The 21,936-nt window shown below is 38.6% G+C and overlaps 2 protein-coding genes across 21 annotated transcripts in view; one reads left to right on the forward strand and one right to left on the reverse strand.

The window, feature by feature from the left end:
- BNC2 (basonuclin 2) overlaps positions 1-3,818 on the reverse strand; it is a 396,217-nt gene extending 392,399 nt beyond the window's left edge. For 19 of the 20 annotated variants that reach the window (XR_004956256.1, XM_036238863.1, XM_036238861.1 and 16 more), the window contains exon 1: positions 3,481-3,818. Coding sequence is in view for 18 of the 20 variants with exons in the window: in XM_036238863.1 (XP_036094756.1) it covers positions 3,481-3,483 (3 nt within the window). In the remaining 2 variants the exon portion in view is untranslated. Of the gene's footprint in view, positions 1-729; positions 3,075-3,480 lie in introns of those variants that run through there. The other variant, XM_036238853.1, reaches the window with a different exon arrangement.
- Positions 3,814-21,936, forward strand: part of LOC118615015 — a 38,847-nt gene continuing 20,724 nt past the window's right edge. Inside the window, exon 1 of the mRNA XM_036238881.1 lies at positions 3,814-5,057. Coding sequence (XP_036094774.1) covers positions 3,992-4,663 — 672 coding nt within the window. The 5' untranslated portion in view covers positions 3,814-3,991 and the 3' untranslated portion in view covers positions 4,664-5,057. The remainder of the gene's footprint in view (positions 5,058-21,936) is intronic.

Consider the following 21,936-nt stretch of genomic DNA (forward strand, 5'->3'; position numbering starts at 1 on the left):
AGTTTTATTAACAGTGTATCTGTAGAGTTTATATAAAACAAAAATGCTGATAGTAATTTGTAGAACACATTTCCATGCACTACAATATTTATACACAACACTGGTAATGACTTTTTTTATTGTTTAATCTTTTCTGCTATTCAGTATTGGATATTTAGGGATTATAGTTATTCAGAAGACTATAAATAGTGTTTGTGAAGTATGCCATTGCTATTTAGTCTATCCTACAATAGCCATAAAAGCCACATAGTCTACTGGCAAATCATTTCAAACAAGTGAATATGAAAAATACTAAATCAAACTCCTCGTACTTACAAAAGCCATCTTTCAAATACTTAAGGAATATTAAAATGGAATGGAACCTTAACAGTAAAATTAAAAATAAAGGAAACCGCTAACTTCAAGTCATCACCTATTTTAGACTACCTTAATAGAATATTCTCAGGAACAACAAAAAGAATAGCTCCCTCCACTCTCCCAACCTCCTCCTCTTTTTGAGCCAGTGTCCAATTTCTTCTTTTCTGAACAGCTGTATTATCCAACTTAAGTTGCTCTGCTAATTTCAGTCCCACAAGGACTAACTTGGAAGGCAAAAAAATACAAGAAAAGATCAATTTGCTGGGAAAGATCAAATGAGAAAACTGTGGGGACAGCACCAGGTCAGCGTGTGGAGAACTAAGCAGACCTGTTCTTCATTAACTGTGGCTCTCTGGGGATGTCACACACTACCTGTCCACGGGCTTTATTGAACCGCCTAACCCGCCTCTCTGTTCCATTCTTCTGGGCCCAAGTGAATCATATCCTGCTGCTGACAAGTTAGCAGGGGACTGCCGCTGCAACATGAAAGTACTTTTCTTTCTTGTCTAAATCAGGCAGATTTTTGAAAAGACGACACAGCATTGACTCGTGACATGGCAAGATGAAACGAGAGGTCTGGGCCGGTCTTGGAGCTGTACAGATAAAAGTAATCAAATGACACTCCTGGAATGCAAATTGGCATTCTTGACTGCAGCAATTGCACAACCATGAAACATCCCTGACAGCAAGCAAGATTAGGACAAAATGTTATGTAAAGCACTGAACTCAAAAACTCTCACTTGAAAATTCAAACTGTAACACTTACATTTTAATATAGCAATAGTCAGCTCTGCTTTTGTCTGCTTCTTTTTGTAATCACATCCCTGCCTGACAGATATCTCACATTTCAGGGACAAGAAAAAAAAATCAGGTATTGGAAATGTAGAACTGCTATTAATATTTTCTTCATATTTATTTTTTAAAATCATATGAAGTTGGTTCTTTTTCAAAGTTTTACAAGCAAACAACTCCGAACTTAATATTCTAAAGGGGGTAAAAAAGATAGTTTGACTTTTCTCACAAGATATTCAGAGTTTACATTCAGGGTCAGTATTACTTCCCTCAGGTGAAGATACTCCAGTACTTTGGTAAAGTGATTAGCAATCTGGATTTTAAATACTCCATTCTCCGGGAACAGAAAGAGTAGCTACAAACAACTGAGAACTTCATTAAGGCTGAACAGTTTAAATGAAACAGCTACACATATTACGTAAAACACAGACACCCTACAAAGGTTCATAAGGGATTTTTTTGAGTGATTCCAAAGGGTAACCAAAGTTATACTGACTTGTACAAGGTCTCAGTACTGCTGAGTACGTCTTCAGATCAGAACCCTGAATAAGAGTGCCAGAAATAAATTTCCCCACTTAAAGCACGTATGTGTATGCAGTCTCATCTGAAACTGCAGAATATAAAGCGATGGGTGACAAATGGGTTTTAGCCACTGTTCAAAATGATTAGTGTTTGGGAATAGATGAGTAAACAAATAGTACGTAGGCTAAAGAAAAAGGGAAGGAAAATAATACCTACAACCCATTTTTACAGTGTTCTTGTAGTGTTCTTGTGTAAAATGCCGCTAGAAAACCCTCAAGCGCTAAACAGATATATTTAATATTTTATTTTCACGCCTCTACTTAAACACAGTTGTAACCATTTCGACTATCCACAAAGTACATAAGAAAAATGAAACAGGGCACTTTCTGCCACTTTAACCCTGGTGCACAGGATTATTTTATGATGTCTTTTGTACATCAGTTTTTACAACAGCTTGACTCTAAGGTAAATGGGAACCACCATAAATCGCACGCTGCTTTCAAAACCACTTTAATTTCTGTCAGCGTTACTGTAACCACAGTCTAGGACGAATGCTATTTGTGTGTGTGTGTGTGTGCGTGTGCGTGTGCGTGTGTGTGTGTGTGTGCGTGCGCGCGCGAGGTGCGTGTGCGCCTGCATTTGACAGTCTTATATCCTACACTCCAGTCGTGACTTTGATCACTGAAACAAGAAATGTCACATTAGGGGGAAGGCAAAAAAAAAAAAATTGCCAACCCGCTCTCTGCCTTTTCTCACATATTCCATCTACATGCGAGAAACAATATGTCAGATCCCCAAGTGGGGATAACAGCAGCCGTACTGGAGGGAAGGGAGTGGTCCAGCCCTATTTCTAACAAATCACTTCCCCGAAAGCGGACCGAGCGCTCATCCCGGGGCGAACTGCACGCCGCCTCGCTGCCGGGAAGCCGCGGCGAGCGGAGGGCTGTGCTGGCATGTCGCTCCGCAGCCTTCCCACCTACCTCCTCCACCACTTGCACTTGGAACTTTTTTTTTAAATCCCAGCCTCACTTCACAGGGGATTTCGTCTAGTTTTTCTTTCTTTTCTTTTTTTAATTATTCTGCCCTCCCCCGCCCCGGGGCCCCAAATGCCATCCTGCAGCCCATGTGTAAGAAGAATCGGCTCCTTCAGAATTGCACCTCAAAATCTCTCGCTCGCTAAGGTTTCTCTTCCAGCCCCGCGTTCTGCACATTCTTCGTAAAAGCTCCAGGAGCACTTCCTACAATTTCTCCATTTACAAAGGAAGGTTTCCCCAACGTGAGGGAGCAGGAAGGGCAAGGCAAAGGTGCTGGGGACGCGGTGGCCGTGTCCTGCTTCACCGCGCGGTGCACCAGCGCGCCCCGGCGCCCACGCCCAGCAGCCCGTCCCTCACTCGCGGGCAAGTTTTAAAAGTTCCCGTTCTCCAAAACGCTTTCCTCTCCGCCCCAAGCTCCTTCCAGCGCTACATTCATCCCCCGCCCTCCCTCCAGCCCGTCCCCAACTCCCTGGAGCCTGGCGCTCACCTTTACCCGCCAGCCGCGAGAGGGGGCGACGTTCACGAGCCCCCCTCACACACACCCTCCCACCTGGAACTCTTCTCAGAAACTTGGGCCAAGTTTAGGGGGAATTTCGGGAGCACAGCAGGGGCCAGATTGGACTGGGGTTCTCCCACCCCAGCCCGCCCCCCCCCCTTTACGCCCCCCTCCACCTCACGCCGCTGGACTTGAGAAAAACACGGCCCCTGGGTGGCCCCGGGGCTCATTTCTTACGAAGTCTAGAATAAAAAGGAAAGGAGGGTGGAAACTTCTTACCATCTCGGCATGCTGGTTGTCAAGTGCAGCCCCCGCCTCTTGGTCTCCTCTTAGCGGCCGCTCCTGGACCAGCCCCTCGGCCGCCTCTCGCTCCGTCTGTCTCGGCCTTTCTCTCCCTCCCCCTCCCGGTTTCCTCCCGGCCGCCGCTCCAGCCGCCTCCGCCTCTCCCCGCCCGCCCGCGCGCGCCCTCGCCGCGGCCCCTCTGCGCTCAGGTGACTGATTTACACACGCGCCCCGGGACGCCCTCGCTCCCCAAGTCGGAGCCTGCAGAGTTCCCCTGGCTCCTCAGAACAAAAAAAAAAAAGAGAGAGAGAGAGAGAGAAATGGACTGTCCGGGAAGGGGATTGCTGCGGGGGGTGGCGGGGGCGAGGTGACCTAGGGCGGATTTGCAAGCCCTACAAGTTTCTCCTCTCTGCAAAATTGTCCCGACTACAATGTTGCTTCCCTTTTGCAAAATAAAAGGCGGGTTTTGTTGTTTGTCCTCGGATTTCTAGGGGTTTCGTGAAGGAGGATGTATATTTCTCCCTCCCCCCCGCCCTGTTACTTTTTTCCCCCCGGGCTCTTTCTGGGGATGGAAAACAACTTTGGCGCCCCCCGGGGGGTGCGGGCGTGGATGTGGAGGTGGCCACTAGAGCCCAGCTGTCAAAAGAGAGGAGAGGCAGGGAGGGGAGGCTGCAAACGCCGAGGAAAGGGCGCGAACTTTATTCCGACTGCAGCAAACCGCGGCGTCGCTTTCCTTTTCGGGCACTCGCCCGTCTCGGTTCCCTTTGACCAGTTCCTCCTCCCGAACCGCCGCTGCGGAGGCCACCCCCTCCTCTTCTCCCTTTCCCCTTTCCTCCTCCTCTGTGCCCGTCGCCGAGGTCCCCGCGCCCCTCGCTCCTATCCGCCCGGGTCCTCCGCGCACCACTGGGGAAAAGGCGAGGGAAGCCGAGGAAACCCCAGGGGACAGAAACTTGGGAAGAAAACGTGCTGGGCGAAAAGGCAAAAAGTTGCGCGCAGCTGGGAGAAAAAAAGTTTGGTGGCGGCGTGTTTTGTGCCGGCCCAGACGCCGGCTCGCGGCAAGGGTTTCCTTCCCCTTGCCTTGGTCTGGGCCGCGGGCCTTGAGCTGAAGACGGAAGGGGACTGCAGCCTCCGCGTGCGCCCTCGGGGGAAGCCCAGTCACCAGAGTGTCATCTGTGGGTGACACTCAACCGACCCGAGTCGCCCTGCCCCGGAGACGCAAAAACGCAGGCTGCAGGCTCCGCGCGCACACGCCTGCAGCTGAAGGACATTTCTTAAATGCAGGCAAAACACCCCGGCCGCAAGGGGCGGAGAGTTTAATCATTTTTCTAACCGACACGTTGTGCCAAAAACATCGCGTTGTGCAGATTTATCATAGCTAGAGCAAACTTTCTACTTATCTGACATGGGGGTTTCAAGCAAATTCCCTGAGCACTTAGAAATCAGAATCTGCCAAAGCGAAGACTTGCTTGGCAGAACAACAGGCTTGGTCACCGGTTACTACTGAAAAGAGAAAATCATCCCTTCTTCCTTTCCCTCTTCTCCGAGGGAGAGAAACTGCCTAATTACATTCAGAGGTACGAATTCAATTTCTTTGAAAATGTACAGCCCTGGAATTACGCAGTTTTATTTTGTTTGATGCACCGTCTAGTCTTAAGGTTAACAGAAATTTTCACAATTTAAAGAAAATTTCAGGAGCCATCATTGAGCATAGACTATGGCCCAAGTAGCCACAGCTGTTCTGAAAATGTGATAGGTTCTTACTCATGTAGATCTGAGTTTAACAGTAGGGTTATCACACCTGCAGTTCTGTGTACTAATTGGGTCTAAATTCCTGACTGTTTTTAGCCCCTTTCAAAGCAGATTTCAAGTCACTTCTGCAGTTGTAGATTGCCTGCATCATCTTGTGGAAAAGTTTGTCTGGTAAACACTTTGACCATATTTATAGTGAATACCTTAAGAATTTTAGGCACGTGGTTCTTCGGGAGGTTTGTAGCAGGAAACAGAAGATTACTTCTCTCCCTATACTTTAAATCAAACTACAGACATGTGTATAAATGCATGTTATCTAAGAAGGCTCATCTTTAAATTATTTGATTAAGGTGTGGAGCATGTTCCCTGATTCTGTAAACATCACTGTAATATCATCCTATAGTTTGTAGAAACTGATTACACAAGGGATAATGATGACCAAATGTACATTCTGAGCAACTGAGGATCATCACAAGAATTCTGCCAAAATGAGCCAAGTTCCAATGTTTTCCTGTATAGAGAGATGAGAAAAGCTAATTTCAGAGTAATTACCCATAAAAATCCATTCACACACTTACCGCTTTGGACAATTGACAGACCTGCAATTGCCGAACAATTGTTTTCACACAGTGCATTTTCGGCTGCACACCTACACTGGCCAATAAGCACAAGTTATTCCACATCAAGCAACCTATAATTTATATTCCCCTGATTGGTTCCATATCTATCTGTTTTTGATGTTAGCACACAAACAATTTATGTGAGGCAAGATGAGTTTATTTGGGGTTCATTGCCTTTCTGGAGAGTCGTCATTATAAAGATGGGGAATGTGTTGAGCTAACGAGCAACCCTTAGAGAAGGCAGAAGAATTTACAGAAGTAAACCCTCACATGTAAGAGAATTCCATAGTCTTACTTCCTCCAGTGGTTTTGTATGGCAATTCAAATAAAACCTTAAAGCCCTTTTTGTGTCCTGCAAGACCTTAATGATTTACACCTGCCTGACTCTTTCAACTGTTGTTTTTCCATTTTTCATTCCCCTCATAGACTACACTGTAGTCACACTGGCTTTCTTTCTGTTCCTCTACCTTGCCAAGCTCCTTCCTGTGCTTTGCCCCTGCTATTCTCTCTACCTGAAATATACTCCCATATTTTCCAGTGGTTCCTTCTCTCAGTCACATCTCAGTTCTAACTTCACTTCTTCAGATTCTAATTAAAGTAGCTCTTTGCACACCACCTGAAACACTCCTCACACTTTCTTCCATTACTTTATTTTCCTTAGCAGTATCTAAAATTGTGTTATTTACATGCTTGTTTTTCTTCAACTAAAATGTAAACTGCATGAGAATAAGAGTTGTATGTATCCACCTGATTTGCTCACATAGTCTCAGCCCCAAAATAGATACAAGGCGCAAAATAAATCTTGGAAATATTGCTTGAGTTAAGCAAGAAATCTCAAAATTATTACACTGTATTGATGACGACCTTAGAGCTAGACAGTTTCCCTTTAGGAATATGGAAAAAAGAGTTTCATGTCTATTCTTTGGGGGATGGAGCAAAAACTGTTGACTTCCTACACCAGAGTTCCTCAAAGTACGATTTGGGAATCCCTGTGAGTCCCCAAGACCTTTTTATGGGGGCCATGTGGTCAAAAATACTTTTATTATAAAACAGAGAAATTATTTGCCTTTCTCACATTCTTTCACAAACGTACAACAGAGTTTTCCAGAGATAATGTGACGCGGTATCACAAAAGACTGAGTGCAAAGCATATACAAAAATCCACCTACCTTTTCTTATATAAAACATTAAAAAGATTTACCAAAAATATAAATCAATGCCATTCTTCTCATTTTTATTTGAAAAACATAATTTTTTTTCATTTTAAAATGTATATATATTCATTTCCTATTGCAGCTATAACAAATTGTCAAAGTTTAGTAGCTTAAAACAACACATTTATTATAACTCCGGAGTTCAGAAATCTGAAATGGATTTCACTAAGCCAAAATCAAGGTGTCTACAGGTCTGCTTTCCTTTCTGGAGACCCTATGGGAGAATCCATTCCTTCACCTTTTCCAGCTTCGAGAGGCTACCCACATTCCTTGGCTAGTGGTCCCCTTCCATCTTTAAAGCCTATAATAGCCAGACATGTTTTTCTTACACTACATCACTATAGCACTGCCTTTTCCTTTCAATTATAACTATCCCTATGATTGCATTGGCCTCATCTAGATAATCCTGGATACTCTATCAATTTCAAAATCCTTAATCACATTTGCAACATATTCTTAGGTTTTAGGAATTAGGATGTGAGCCATTATATTAGGGGTCATCATTCTTTTACCACAGTACGAACAAATGATGGGTTTATTATTATTTTACATGAATTAATATCTTTAAACTTCAAAGATTAAATTTCTGATACAAAAATTTTCAATAAACTATTGCCCACATAAACAAAAGCTCTGTAATTGTCATTAACTTTTAAGAGGGTATGAGACAACAGTTTGGGAATCTCTGGCCTACACAGTAGCTATTTTCCCTTTTCCCATTTTGCAAATTAGACTAGACTATACTAAACTGATTACGATGGGCCTCTTCCCTTTGCTGTGATTGTTTTAAGGACAGGCATATTACTTAGTTCTTGCCAGTGAAAGATGAATAGTCATTGCTGGGGGGCTTTCGGGTACGATTATTTTACTCATTAAAACAACAGCAACAACAAAGACTGACAAATAATTTGTCCCTTTTCTGCCCTGGATATTAATATGTGAGAATATGACACCTGAAACAGCTGAATCCATCCTGTGACCAGGAGGGAGCCCACAAACCTGGGGTGACAAAGTAGAAAGACAGAAAGCACCTGAGCTCTTGATGCTGTTATTACTGAAATAAGTAACCCCAGATGGCTTGGAACTGCTTGTTATGGGATGTAATTAATCTCCTTATCATTTAGGCCATTTTGAGGTTGCTTTTCTATTACTTGTAGCATAAAGCTTCCTAAATGTTACAGAGAAATGGCATGTCTGTGTCATGTTTCCATGCGGGAATTCTTCTTATCATTCTCCATCACATTTACAAAATTTTCCAAATCTGTCAAGAAATTGATAAAATAGGAAAAGTATTATAATTTTCCTTTGAGAATTAAAACTTAACAATCAGTATAGAGACATTACTAGTTTGAATGAATGTAAGAGCCAGAAATACTGACATACAGAGTTGAAGGTTATGGGTGAGATTTCAAGAAGTGGTTACCATCTAATCAGTTTTGTCTGTAGTTGTACCTATGTTATAAGCATGTGTTCGTGGCCCTGTTTGCTGCTAATGAGCCATTCTTGCAAAGTAAATATAATTTTATTTGCATAGTATATTCTATACAGATCCTATGAGTTATGTTCCAAGAAATTATTTGAAAACCAAATAAGTTCTTAAATTGACAAATGATTTTGTGTAGTGCTATTAACCTTGATAGGAGATCCTGAATGTTATGTTATACAAATACTGCCCAGTATAGTCACAATGGTCTATGGCTTTTTGTAAATTCTTTAATGGTAGTAATGTAAAAAGAAGGAAATACAAATGATATTGTGAAAAAAAACTCTGAACCTAAAAAAAATTAATTTCAATTTCAAAACAAAATCAGAACCGACAAAATATTTTCATCATTAAAAATTGAGTTTACGTAGAACAACATATACACTCATGCTCACCTCTGAGACGCTCTATCACTCAGGATTAACAATTTGACCGATGTCAAAATAAAGTGAAAAAAATTTCTCTACAAATGAAAGTTTAATAATGTAACAAAAATCAAGAGTATCAGATAAGCCAGTTAAAGTTTTCTGAGCATTAAAATTTCATTTTAACAGTGATAACTTTTAAATATTAAATATTTGTGGTTTGAACTTGCAATTTTTAATGTATTTGGCATTTATGTTAATGTTGCCTTTAGCGTTTTATATTATTAAATGTCTTCACCAGGTAGAATTAATTTTTACATGTTATTTAAATACAATAATCTTTTCACAAATATATTGGTTCATAATACTAATAAGCCAGGCATTGATTATGATGTTATTTTTTTATGAAAAACCTCTAACCCTATCACAGAAAAAAGGATTTGCTATTTGTTATTATGGTCACTCATTATTTAATAATACATAAATGAAGTGTTATTAAATAATAACGTAATTCCTGGTATAGTGACATATAAATAAACAAAGAAAAGTATTGAATGAAATAATTTCTAAAAACTAAGTTCTAACTCTTAGACATTAAATGATTTAAGATGAAAAACATTTCTTTGGGAATTAAAGTCCTTTCATTACAGATTCTAATATTATATGTGTTTATGATGAGTTTTGATACTAGTACTATCCAGTTACCTGGACATTAGGACCAGACTACTTCCTGTTTACTTCATTTTATTTGCATATTGTTTTGATGCATTTACTTGTTTCCTATAGTTATGTCAGCTGTTAAAGTAAGAAAAGAGTTAAAGGCTTATTTTTATCTGAGTTATGAGGATGATTGCCATGTAATGTGCCAAAATGAGCCTCCCCCTGCCCACTGTAATGTTTCTTTTCTCATCTCCTGTGTTTTCTCTGCTTACATAGCCTACTAACCTCTCTCCTGCCAAGAAAATATGTATCTCGTTTATGTAGGACATACAAATGTTTAGTGCTTGCCCTGAGAATGCTTTAATGTGCTTGATTGGTTAAATTTTAAGGCCATCATTCCTATCCTACGTTTATAAGGTATTTACTTTCTAATTTGCCTTGTATAAGTGAAGGAATTAATTATTTTGCTGAACTAATACTATTCATTTCTGTAGAACTGTGACTCAATTTGTCAAGTTTTTAAAAAAAATGCAAGGGTCTTGCTTAATGCAATGACTCTTTCCCTGTTACCAAAATTAAACACTTTGGTTTGATTTTGCAGCTGAATAAAATTCACAGGAAGTAATCTACCCAAGTCCATCCAGTCAACGAGTATGAGACTGATGGCCATTTTGATAAAGCTGATGAGATTAGAATGCTGTAGGGCTTCAGGCCAGATGTAAAAAGGTGAATGTTTGAGCTTAAAACACAGTTTACGTAGGGACTTTACCCAAATTATCTGATTTCATTTTTTCAACAACCATATAAAATAGTTATTTCCATTTTACAGAAAAAGAAATTAGAGCTCAGAGAGATTAAATAATTTTGCAAAGACACAAGGCACAAAGTTAGAAAACCCAGGATTATAGCACCAGTAGTTACCAATTCCTGTATCCTCTAATGGACATATATACTCATCAAACATATGGTCTCATGTTCTCTGACTCTTATGCCACCAATGACTTTGGGGAAGTTCTAATCACTTAGTTACACAGCATTAGCATGCACTCCCAGCCAGCAAACAGGGCTGAACATTTATTTGGCTTTATATCTATCTATTTCACACAAATTGAGTGCACCCTGTTCTTTATTTATATTATGGTCCTCCATTCTTTTTGAGTTTCTAGATTTATAATGGGGAAATAAAACTTGTATTTATCTGTAGTTTGGAAGTGGTTAACATTTTTTTCTTCCCAGAGATTTTAGATTTTAGTATAATAGGCATGCATTGACAGTGTTATTATTTAGGATTTTTTTTTCTTTTTTTTTTTTTTTTTTTGAGAAATGCCTTTTGGCATAGCAGGCAAAAGCAATCTGGTGGCTGTGTGTGATTGCTGTTCACACTTGGTAATAAATAAATTTTGTTGGCTCTTTTGGAGGAGTCAGAAGGGAGTCATTGGTTTAGTAGAGTTGTAGCCTGAAAACACCAAGCCAGCTCATCAGTGCTGCTGATCTCGTGCCTTCCTCTGGCAAACCATGTGTTGAATGTGGTAGGAAAAAAAAATATCTCCCTTTCAGCAGCAGAGTGTGTGCAAGCTACATCCTGAATTATCCCATGATGACCTTGCAAATGTAACACGTGCCCTGTGACCACAAGGCCCAACAACTGTAATATCCTCTGCTTTTCATCAGAGCTCTTCTGCTGCCTGCAATAGGCACAGCATCCTAGAGTACAGCTGCTCCCTGAAGCCCAGGACACCTGTCCTGCATCCTTTACTGCCTATATGCAAAAGGTTGTCCAATAGGAAGTTGACTCCACTGTTCATGCAAACTCTGAGTTCATCTTCCTGGGTGAATCGTGAGGCCTGGCTAATGTTTACTATGCAGGCAGCCAACATTTGGGGGATATTACCTAATGCATTTGCTGAAGTCATTCCAAAGATCGTTATTAGGCAATTTCTTAGAGCAATCCATGTGTTGAAGAGGCATTTTCTCCAGTGACATCATTGATGGGTATTTCATTTACTCAACGTGTATATATTTAACACTTATCGGGTGCCAGGTACTGCTCTAAGTGCTAAGGATGGAGTTGCGACCAGGATAGAAAAGGCCTCTACTTTCCCTGATCTTACTATCGGGAGTGGGGTGGGGGCAGGCGGGGGAAATATAATGAACAAGTTAATGAATCAGAGTTCAAATGGTGATAAATGCTTTAATAATAATAAAACAGGGTGCAGTGATCCAGAGTGACTAGGAGTGGGATGTTGGTGATGGATAACTGGATAACATTGTTTTGGATAGTGGAAGAAGTCTCTGAGAAAGTGATGTTTTGCTAAGATTGAATCCTGGCAAACTTTGTAAAGATTAGTGGGAAGCTTCTCCTAGGCACAGGAAACAATGCCTAAAAAGCTCTGAGGAGAGAAAGAGGTGAGAAAATTTAAAGAAGGCTGGTGTGGGTGGTGTGATGAAGAGGAAATCATGGCAAGGATTAAAGCTGGAGTGAGAGGCTAAACAGAAAGAACATGTGTATTCTATGTAAACCTTCAATGTAAATAGAGAAAGACACAAAGATGTCTGTAGTTCAGATGAGATGAGATTCGCCAACCAGAGAATCCACTGTTGAATTGGGGATACATGGAACCTTAGATTTATGGTAAGAAACCTCAGTGATTTTCCCTCTTCCAAGACTTTTCTAGAAGTCAGAATTTCCAGTCATTGCAATGCCAATATCAAGTTCTACAACTTGATTCCTAGGACTACCTTTGCTTTGTCATTGGTGTCATTTTAAATTTCTAGCATTTCCTATGAATTCAAAGGATAGCGTTCTTTTCAAAACATTATAATTGATTGTCATTTTGTTTGCATTACACTCAGAGTAAGAAAGGGACATGGAGGACTAGATAGTACCCATAAATTCAAAGTGGCTTGACATTTAAAATAAATATCCCCAAGCCCCATTAAGTATTTGCTAACCACATGTTTTCTAAACCATGTTCAGAAATGCTCACTTCCAGGATGCCATAGGCTCTGACTCTGACTCTCCAAATGGCTCTCTGGAAGCCTCCCTGTGTGCCTTCATCCTCCCAGAGCTAATGGATATCCCCTCCAAGGAACGCTGTGTGGCCTCATCAGCAAAAAGTCAGCATACCTGTGGTTTGGTACTGAGTGAACTAGGCCAGGAATCTGGGGAGCAAGCCTTTATTCCCATCATTGCCAGTCACTCTGGGATCTTGAGCTAATCAAATCCTCTCTGTACTTTAATTTATACCCATGGAAAATGGAAAACATAATACTGTAACGGTGTTCTGAACACGCTCAGCCAAATCTGATGATAACAAAATGCTTAAGGTATTTCATTTACTTCAGGCTCAAAGACATGACCTGGAAACCTCTAGACACAGAGACTAAGAACTCTTAAGGGAGCCTAACACTAGATAAGATGGGGAGAGTTTTACTTTATTTTGGATATGGGCATTTCTCTTTCTGTGGAGAAATGTGATGAACAGAATGTTGGGGAAAAGCTAACCAAAGGCTAGGTTGTATGAACACCCCATGTAGAAAAGCTTAACATTCACCTGTTTATGCCCATAATATTACATTAAAATATAGCAGAGTCTGATGTTGCTTTAATTCTCTATTATTAGCTTGACCCCAGAATGAAAGGTTTCATTTCAACTCCTATTCATGGAAGTTTATCAAATCCTGACTTTGAATAGGCCGTTTTATTCCCACTGAAGGGCGTTTACAATGATGTCACTCAATGTGGTGGGGCAAGAGAAATACTGTCAAGGAAACCCAAATAAAGATTTGTGGGAAGTCTAGGGAAATGAGAATGTTCTGGTTGGAGAAATAAGTAGCAAATGGTATTGGAGATGGGCCTGGACAGATTCCAATAGGCAGAGGGCATGAGTTCCAGGTGGAGGAAAATGAATGTGCAAAAAAAGAATATGCGAGAAGCAAGAAATATTTGTTTCGAATGGGGGAAAGATAAATAGTACATGATACGAGCAGTTGCAAACCTAGCTTCACAACTTAATTAACTGGAGAGCTTTTAATAAAAACGCAGTTTACTGGGATCCTTCCCGGACCTTATGAATGAGCATTTTCGAGGATAGAGATCTAGATTATTACTATTTTTAAAAAATTGTTTCAATTCTCCAAGTGATTCTAATGTGCAACTAGGTTTAAAAATCACTGGAGTGGGGTTTAACAAACTCTGAAGAACCTTGCCATAATTAGCCATGCCGTAGAATTGTGTTTTCCAAACACTAGGTTTAAAAATTAGTTTTGTGAGTCTCATTAATTTTTTTTTCAAAATATCAGAATGCATTGTATGCAGTAAGAGTATAAACTTTTTGTGAAAGATTTGTTTCTGTTGTTTGAGTATGTGTTTGCTTATATACATGTTTGTATTCTAGTCCTTTATACAATACAAAATGTATTTCTTCAGTCAAAAAAAAAGATGGAAAGACTTAAAATGCAGGAGAAGGTTGTGTTTATTTGGATTGGCAACAGGGAACTACAGAACTTTTTGAGGTAGCGAGTGACATGATCAGATTAACACTGTTGAAAATTATTCAGGCAGCAATGTATTAGATGAAGTGAAATGAGGAAAAATAGGAATAAAAAGTTAATTCGAATTTATATCCATTACCAATTTTTAAGAATCAGAATGATTAAAATACACAAATTCTAAAATTATTTATGTTTTAATTAACATAATTAACATTTTTTTATTAGGCCAAAAGGCACATCAAGATTAACTTCTAGTTATTATGAACAGCAATGATTACTGAGCCTCTGTTTGCCTAAAGATAAGGATTAAGTGATACACCTCATTGTATGAATTCTAGAGGAGAAAAATAAGAGGAAATACCTAGAGACATGTTACAGGCAATCCAAAAGGTGTGTTTCAGTCTAGATCATGAACAGCGAAAGGATTTAAATAGACATTTCTCCAAAGAAAATGTACCAATGACCAATAAACATATGATCATCATTAATCATCAAGGAAAAAGAAATAAAAACCACATTGAACACATGCTACAACATGCATGACTTTGAAGACATTATGGTAAGTGAAATAAGCCAGTCACAAAAGGACAAATACTGTATGATTCCACTTATATGAGGTACCCAGAGTAGTTTAACTCATAGAGACAGAAAATAGAATGAGGGTTGCTAGGGGCTGAAGAGAGAAGGAAATGTGGTATTATTGTTTAATAAATGCAGAGTTTCAGTTTTGCAAGAAGAAAAGAGGTCTGTGGATGGATACAATCGTAATGGTAGCATAGTACTGAGAATGTACTTAATGTTACTAACCTATTGCTACTAACCTATATACTTTAAAATGTTTGAGATAGTAAATTTTATTTTATGTGTATTTACCACAATTATATATTTAAATCACATTGAGATACCATTTCATACCCACTAGACTTGCTATAATTGAAAAGACAAATAATAACAAGTATTGGCAGGGATTTGAAGAAATCATAATCCTCATATACTACTGGTGAAAACATAAAATGGTACAGCCCTTTTGAAAAAAAGTTTGGCAGTTTTTCAAACAGTTACATAGTATTCATTCCTAGTTATATTACATCCAAGAGAATTGAAAACATGCTTCCACACAAATTATGTATAGGAATGTTCATAGCAGCATTATTTATCACAGCCAGAAAGTGGAAACAACCCAAATGTCTACAAAATGATGAATGGATAAATAAAATGTGGTATATCCATACAGTGAAATATTATCCAGCCATAAAAAATGCACTGCTATACATGCAACAAAATCGATGAATCTTAAAAACATCATGCTATGTGAAAGAAACCAGACACAGAAGAACACATATTTTATGATTCCATTTACAGTATTCTCCATTTATTTGCAGTTTTGCTTTCTACTGCTTTAGTTACCTGTGAAAAATTGTGGTGCGAAATATTTAATAGAAAATTCTAGAAACAAATAATTCATAAGTTTTAAATTGCATGCTGTTCTGAGTAGTGTGATAAGATTTCATGCCATCCCACTCCTTCTCATTTACATCCCAACCTAGGACAGCATCTCCACGCTGTATACATTCCCTGCCATTAATCACTTAGTAGCCATCTCAGTTATCAGATCAACTGTCATGGCATCACAGTGCTTGTGTTCCAGTAACATAATCATTTATTTTACTTAAGAATGGCCTCAAAGCACAATAATAGTGATGCTTCCAATACAGATATGCCAAAGAGTAGCTGTAAAGTACTTCTTTTAAGTGAAAAGGTGAAAGTTTGTTACTATCTGTGCTTAATGATTCTAAACAAAATGACGTTATCCAAGGAAATGTTGTGTTGTAATTTTATTACAGTGCCACATACCAAGGGGGGGAGGGGCTCTTACAAAAGCTATGTGAAAGAACAACATAACTCTTTACTGATTAAATAAGTATGGTACAGCTATAACATGGAATATTATGTAACTCTAAAAAAGAAGGAAAATCTCTTTAAATGCTGAAATGAAATAAATATAATAGGAGAAAAAGCAAGGTGAAGAACAACAAAGGTAGTATCTACTTTTTGTATAAAAAGGGAGAAAGGAATATCTCTATGTATTTGCATTTATATAAATAACATATCTCTAGAAGAACACACAGAAAATTAATGGCTCTAATTGCCAGGAGAAATAAATGAAAGAGAGAATTTCAATTGGATATATCACTTTGCATCGTTTAAATTAGGAATCATGTGAAAAAATAACTTATTCTGAAAACAATTTAAATAATAAATAAATTACATAGTCAAATTCATTCTGAACACATTTATTTCCAGAGGATCTACAAATCAAATCTGGTGTTTTAATGTATAAAAAATGTTCAATAACAGAAAATAATTTAAGTAAATTTGTTCTAAATGTGGAACACATCTAAATTGCTATAAATTAATGTTATTTTAATGGAATACTATACTGTTACTTTAAAACACACTGTTTTTATTAGAAGATATTCTTCAAAAGTTTAGAGAAGACAGTGAAGTGTTATCTCAATGGACTTCAACATTGGGAAGCGCAAAGTTTAGCCTGCCTTTGTTTCCAGGGCTCTATGATTAAATCCCTCTAACAATTTTAAAAGCATAAATTGCAGTCCACTATTTTTAAACTAAATATTAAGTCAAGTAGTAGCCCACTATTTTCAGAACACTAGACAGAAGCTTTGACAAAAATATCATATACACAAGTTCTTCAGCATTTAAAAAACTGGGTTTTGATTCAATATTGGTCATCCATAACAAAGAATAGGAATTTTGAAATGCAAAGACAACTCTTGTGAAAGACTCATTTTTACATGACAAGTTAGGTAGATTGTGAAATATATGGCTATAATACCTCCCATCTTGGTTTCATACACCTTTATTATGTATCTTTGCCGCTCCTTTTATCGAGCCTGTGTCTCCACTCCTGTGAATCTGTGCTAGCCTTGTGTCTTGCTTTGATCAGTAGAACGTGGCAGAAATGATATTATGCAATTTCCAAGGTTTGACCTCAAGAAGCCTTGCAGCTTCCTATTTCACCTTCTTGGAGTATTACCCTGAGAAGACGTAAGGGAGCTAGTTTGGAGGATGAGAGGCAACCTGGAAGAGAAGGAAGGTGCCCAGCCCAGAGCCAGCGCCAACTGCCATTCATGTGAATCTATCCCTTTCAACCTAGCTGACCCTTCGGTGGATGCTCCTCTAGCATGACAGCCCTGGTGGAACCAGCTAAGGAACAGCCCAGCCAACCCACAGCGTTGTGGGCAATAATAAATTATTGTTTTATGCTGTTAAGTTTCAAGGTTGTTTGTTACCGGAAAAGATTGTCAATTAGTAAGGTACTTTCGTTTTTATCTAGCACAAACTCTCCTGTGCCAGGCAGGATCCTTGTTTGTTTTACACCATTGCTGGTATCCCTACACTGTGCCTGTTATAACCCACCACACACACTGTAGGCACTCAATAAATACTTGTTAACTAGCCCCAACACACATATTAGCTTTCGGGTAGATTTATATTTCTAAATGTACTAATTTACTGATTTGCCAACTGCTAAAAATCAACATAATTATCATCAACAATTTGTATTGCTCTCATATCACAAGTAAACAATAGAACATATAATTAGGATATTGCTCCCTGGCTGTGGTGGATTATAACGACTGTCATAATAATGCTGTTAAGATTATACAGTGAGTTAGCCCTCAAACTGGGTTAATAAATGAACCGGTGGACTTCTGAAAGTGAAACCCTAAGACCATTTTTTAAATTGCTACTAAAATTGTACTGGGTAGAGTCATAATAAACAGATCAATGAATCTTGGCAATGGACCAGACATCCTTCTACTGATAATCTAATAATCCCTTGCAACTTGTTTACATAGCTGTCTCTCTTAATACCAACATCACAAAAACTGCTCCGAAATAACAATAATAAATATGCTACTCAGGAAGAAAAGCAAGAGCAAATGAGGAAACTGTAAAATGTCAATATAAAATCAGTTATTTCAGTGATAAGGAACTTCACAGATACTAGTTTACTCTTTCGATTTGGCTATCACTCACACTTTGATGTCAAATCAGAAGACACTTGGCATGTCACCAAATTTTGTTCCAATGATGGCACACTAATGTGTTTGACCAACAGAGGCTACACTATTACAAGGTACTAAAAACACATCAATCTAAACTGCAAACTATCTAAACATATATTTATTCCAAGAGGCTTTAAGATGTATCGCTATTCTTTTTTATCCTCAGAATCTCAGGGAAAGCATACTCAAGATACTGGACAGACCTGTGTGATCAGGGAAGTCAATATTGAAGCAGGGACTGAAAGGGAGGGTTCCACATTCAGGTTATATACTGCAAGATGCTCCGAGTCAAAGAATTACCACAGAACACTGTTGAAGACAGGCAAGGAGGGTCAACTATCTCAGGTGGTTTTTTCTTCCGCTTCAGGAGCCAGCTTCAGCCAGCCTACCCATGCTAGAAAACATGCTGGAGTAACTGGCTTATGGAGAATGGAGAATGTTAACAAGAAACTGAACTCATTATTCATTAACTGGTTACCTGAAGAGTGCAAGCTCTTCAAGGACTCATGAAAGTGCTCATCTGGTGGGTAAAGTTTGTCTTTAGAAAATCTGCAATTGATCATCATTCACAACTGACTTCAAGATCCAAGACAGGAAGAACTGAGTCATAAGACCTCTCCAAGGCAGCTATGTGAAGATCATGAACTTGCAGGCGGAAAAAAGTCTGAGTTCTAGTTCTGGTGCTTCTGTATACAAACCGTGATACTGGCCAATAACTGAACCTCTTGGAGATCAATTTCCATAGACAGTGCTTAACTACTCCCCCGTTACCCCACAACCTCTTTTTCCCTTCTCCCTACCTTCAGTTAAATAACTTATACCGACACAGAGCTTCTTCTTCCACAAGGAGAGAAGGCAGTAGGACACACTTTTTGAATGTGGAAAGAAAAAGCCATTTTAATAAAGAAAAGCTGGGAGTGGGTGAACGTAGAAATTCTGAATTACAAAGCTCTCCCTCTCCTTGGGTCTTTTACATAGCTCATATTTTTGAGTGTTAAGATTTGACAGGCACTTTTGGGAGCTGGGAGCTGCCTTTGACAACGGAGAACATAGTTTTATAATATTTTAATTTTTAAACTTAAAAAAAAGGAGCAAATCAACTCTGGGTTATAAAAGTGAAAATATAGAATTGCATAATATTGAACATAAGTCACTTTCATTTACACTCCGCGCCAGCCCTCTTAATGTTTTGGTGCCTATTCCTGAATCTGTTGAAGGACCACACAGGAATCTAGGGACTGACTGAATGGAGCTGGCTAGAAGCTCTGAGGAAGTGGGTGCAGAGTCCCCATGGTCATTTAAATGAAGCTTCAGGGTAAGGAAGCAGAAAAGGGTTCTGGCTAAAAATCTTATTCAGTGATACACATATCTGGCATGTGGCTGAAAGTCTGTGAGGAAAGGAACTACTCATCTAGTTATACGGGTAACGTCTACATTAACCCCGATGCAAATGCCAGTAACTAGAAAACATGTTTCCTTTATTTACCCAAAGTCCTAGCTTAAGCCCTTACCTTTTCCATTAAGTTTCTGCGCCCACTAATTGGTCGTACTGCTGATTTTAGCCTGCAGAGAAGCTAACCTATAGCCTTGTATTTATCAGATGAATGAATGACAAAGGCCCTTCATTTGGATCAGCAAATGCAGCTTAAAATGAAACTAATAAAACATCAGACTCGGGTTAAAAATATTTAACAGTGCACTGAGTGCATTACATAGTAGAATCTTACATCAAGAGAGACATACTTAAAATAGAGGTGACTCGATGCTTAGAGGAATTTGTTTCTGCTTATTTTACTATAACAGGAAAATAAAATTATTCATTAAATGTCTGCTGAGAGATTGTTGAGTGTAGGGAATGTATCTTTTCAGCCTCGTGTCCCTTGGCGCTGAGAACAGTGCCTAGCGTGTAATTGGCACTCAATAAATATTAGATGAATTATTGAGTGACCAAAGAAAGACTCTATTGAAATGAATATCTGGGATCAACTAAGAAATTTTTCAAATATTATGTGGAATCAAGAATATTTCTCTATTTCAGAGGTAAAATATTTTCTATAATGATATAATTTGGAAGAACGGTTAACATCCAAGCAGAAAACAATTAAAAGTAATTGTTCTTTTAATTATTTCTTGGTAAAATACGTTCTTTGGAAAAACAGTGAATTACCATTTTAGGATTATGAAAGAATTAGCAGAGGAATAAAGATGAGTGATAAAAATGACCTACATTTTTTTTTTTTTGCTAAGTAGGCTATTTAAAAATTAAAAGTCAGTTTTGCATTAGAATGCTATTTAAATTTTTTAAAATCCCCATTGTCTTCCCTTCCTTTTTAGTGGAGGAATAACTAAACTGAAGAGATTTTAGCATGATTAGGTGCCATCATCTTCATCTGAACCCTTTTGGGGGAACCATCCACAAAATTAAATTAGGTATTCTTAGTCTTTTGACTCTTCAGCTACGGAGAAACAAATTTTAGAGGTTATTATATATATATATATATATATATATATATATATATATATATATTTTTAGAAAATATTTTCTTCTTGCACTTTTACAATATATATGAACTCTAGCACGATGGCATCAGTGAAACATTTTTGTATGAGAACAATTTAAACATTTCCTTATATTAATAAATTATTGCTCAGAATTAAAGATAGTATCTGTTCTCAATTTTCAAGTTATAAAACATTGGATGCTTACTAATGCTATTTCTGTGATGAATACAGGGATACTTGAGCCAAGATCCATCCCTACTGGAGTCTATTTGTTTTCACCAGGAAAAAAATCAAGCCACACAAAAGTTGTCACTAAAACCTCACAGTATAAGTCAGCTATGGATGTTAGTAAATAGAGGCTCCCTGCTATCCTGGAAAGAGAGGTCGCCAAGACACAATCTGGGTTTTAATTCAGATTCTTCTACCAACCAGCTTTCTAATGCTAAGAAAGTTTGTATAACCTCTTGTAACACAGAACTCTCCTCGGGGGAGAATGGCTTTAAGAACACTGGCTTCCTGAGGTTGAAATGATTAAATTAACTAACAAAGGGAAAGGGCCCAATGAAACCCTATTGAATGCCTATTCCAAACACCATGCTATTGATATTTCACATACTATGATGATATCCATTTTCAGAGGAAGAAATTGAGACTTAGAGAGGTCGACTATTGCTTTGAGGTCACACAGATATTAAGTGGCCTGGGTGGGGCTCCTTCAGATTTGTCTGACTCCAGAGTATGTCTTTAACCACCACAAATTACTGCCAACAGTTTCCCATCAAGAAATAAGGAGCACGCAAATAATAATCCACCGTAAAATACAGTAAATGCCATAAAAGAGGTCATCGAGGGGAAGTGGGAGGGTGAGTTATTATTTCCAGCTAGTGGATCTTTATGATAAGGTTCTTGATAAGAGCTGAATTCAACAAGGGAAAACAGAGATGTGTTAGATTTTGGAGTCTGAAAAAGTACTTTATGTACTTGGCAATCTGGGAAAAAACCTGCACATTGTCATTCTCAATGGACCTTCATGCCAATTTTCCATTCCTAATGGTATAAAAGAAACTCGTTCAATTCAGTTACTCAGCTTCAAAATCTTGAAAAAGATTCACAATTGATTCTTAAGGTATTCAAGATTTATTTTTCCCCAACATGCCTGGGGATTGAATATATTCTCATGAGTAGTAGAGTCTTACAATAACAGTGACTCTTAAAAAGTAGTAATATTTTTTCACTCCTAACCCAGGATTCCTCCTGACTCCTACTTGCTAG

Source organism: Rousettus aegyptiacus, unplaced genomic scaffold, assembly GCF_014176215.1.
Source record: "Rousettus aegyptiacus isolate mRouAeg1 unplaced genomic scaffold, mRouAeg1.p scaffold_m13_p_3, whole genome shotgun sequence".
Classification (NCBI taxonomy): domain Eukaryota; kingdom Metazoa; phylum Chordata; class Mammalia; order Chiroptera; family Pteropodidae; genus Rousettus; species Rousettus aegyptiacus.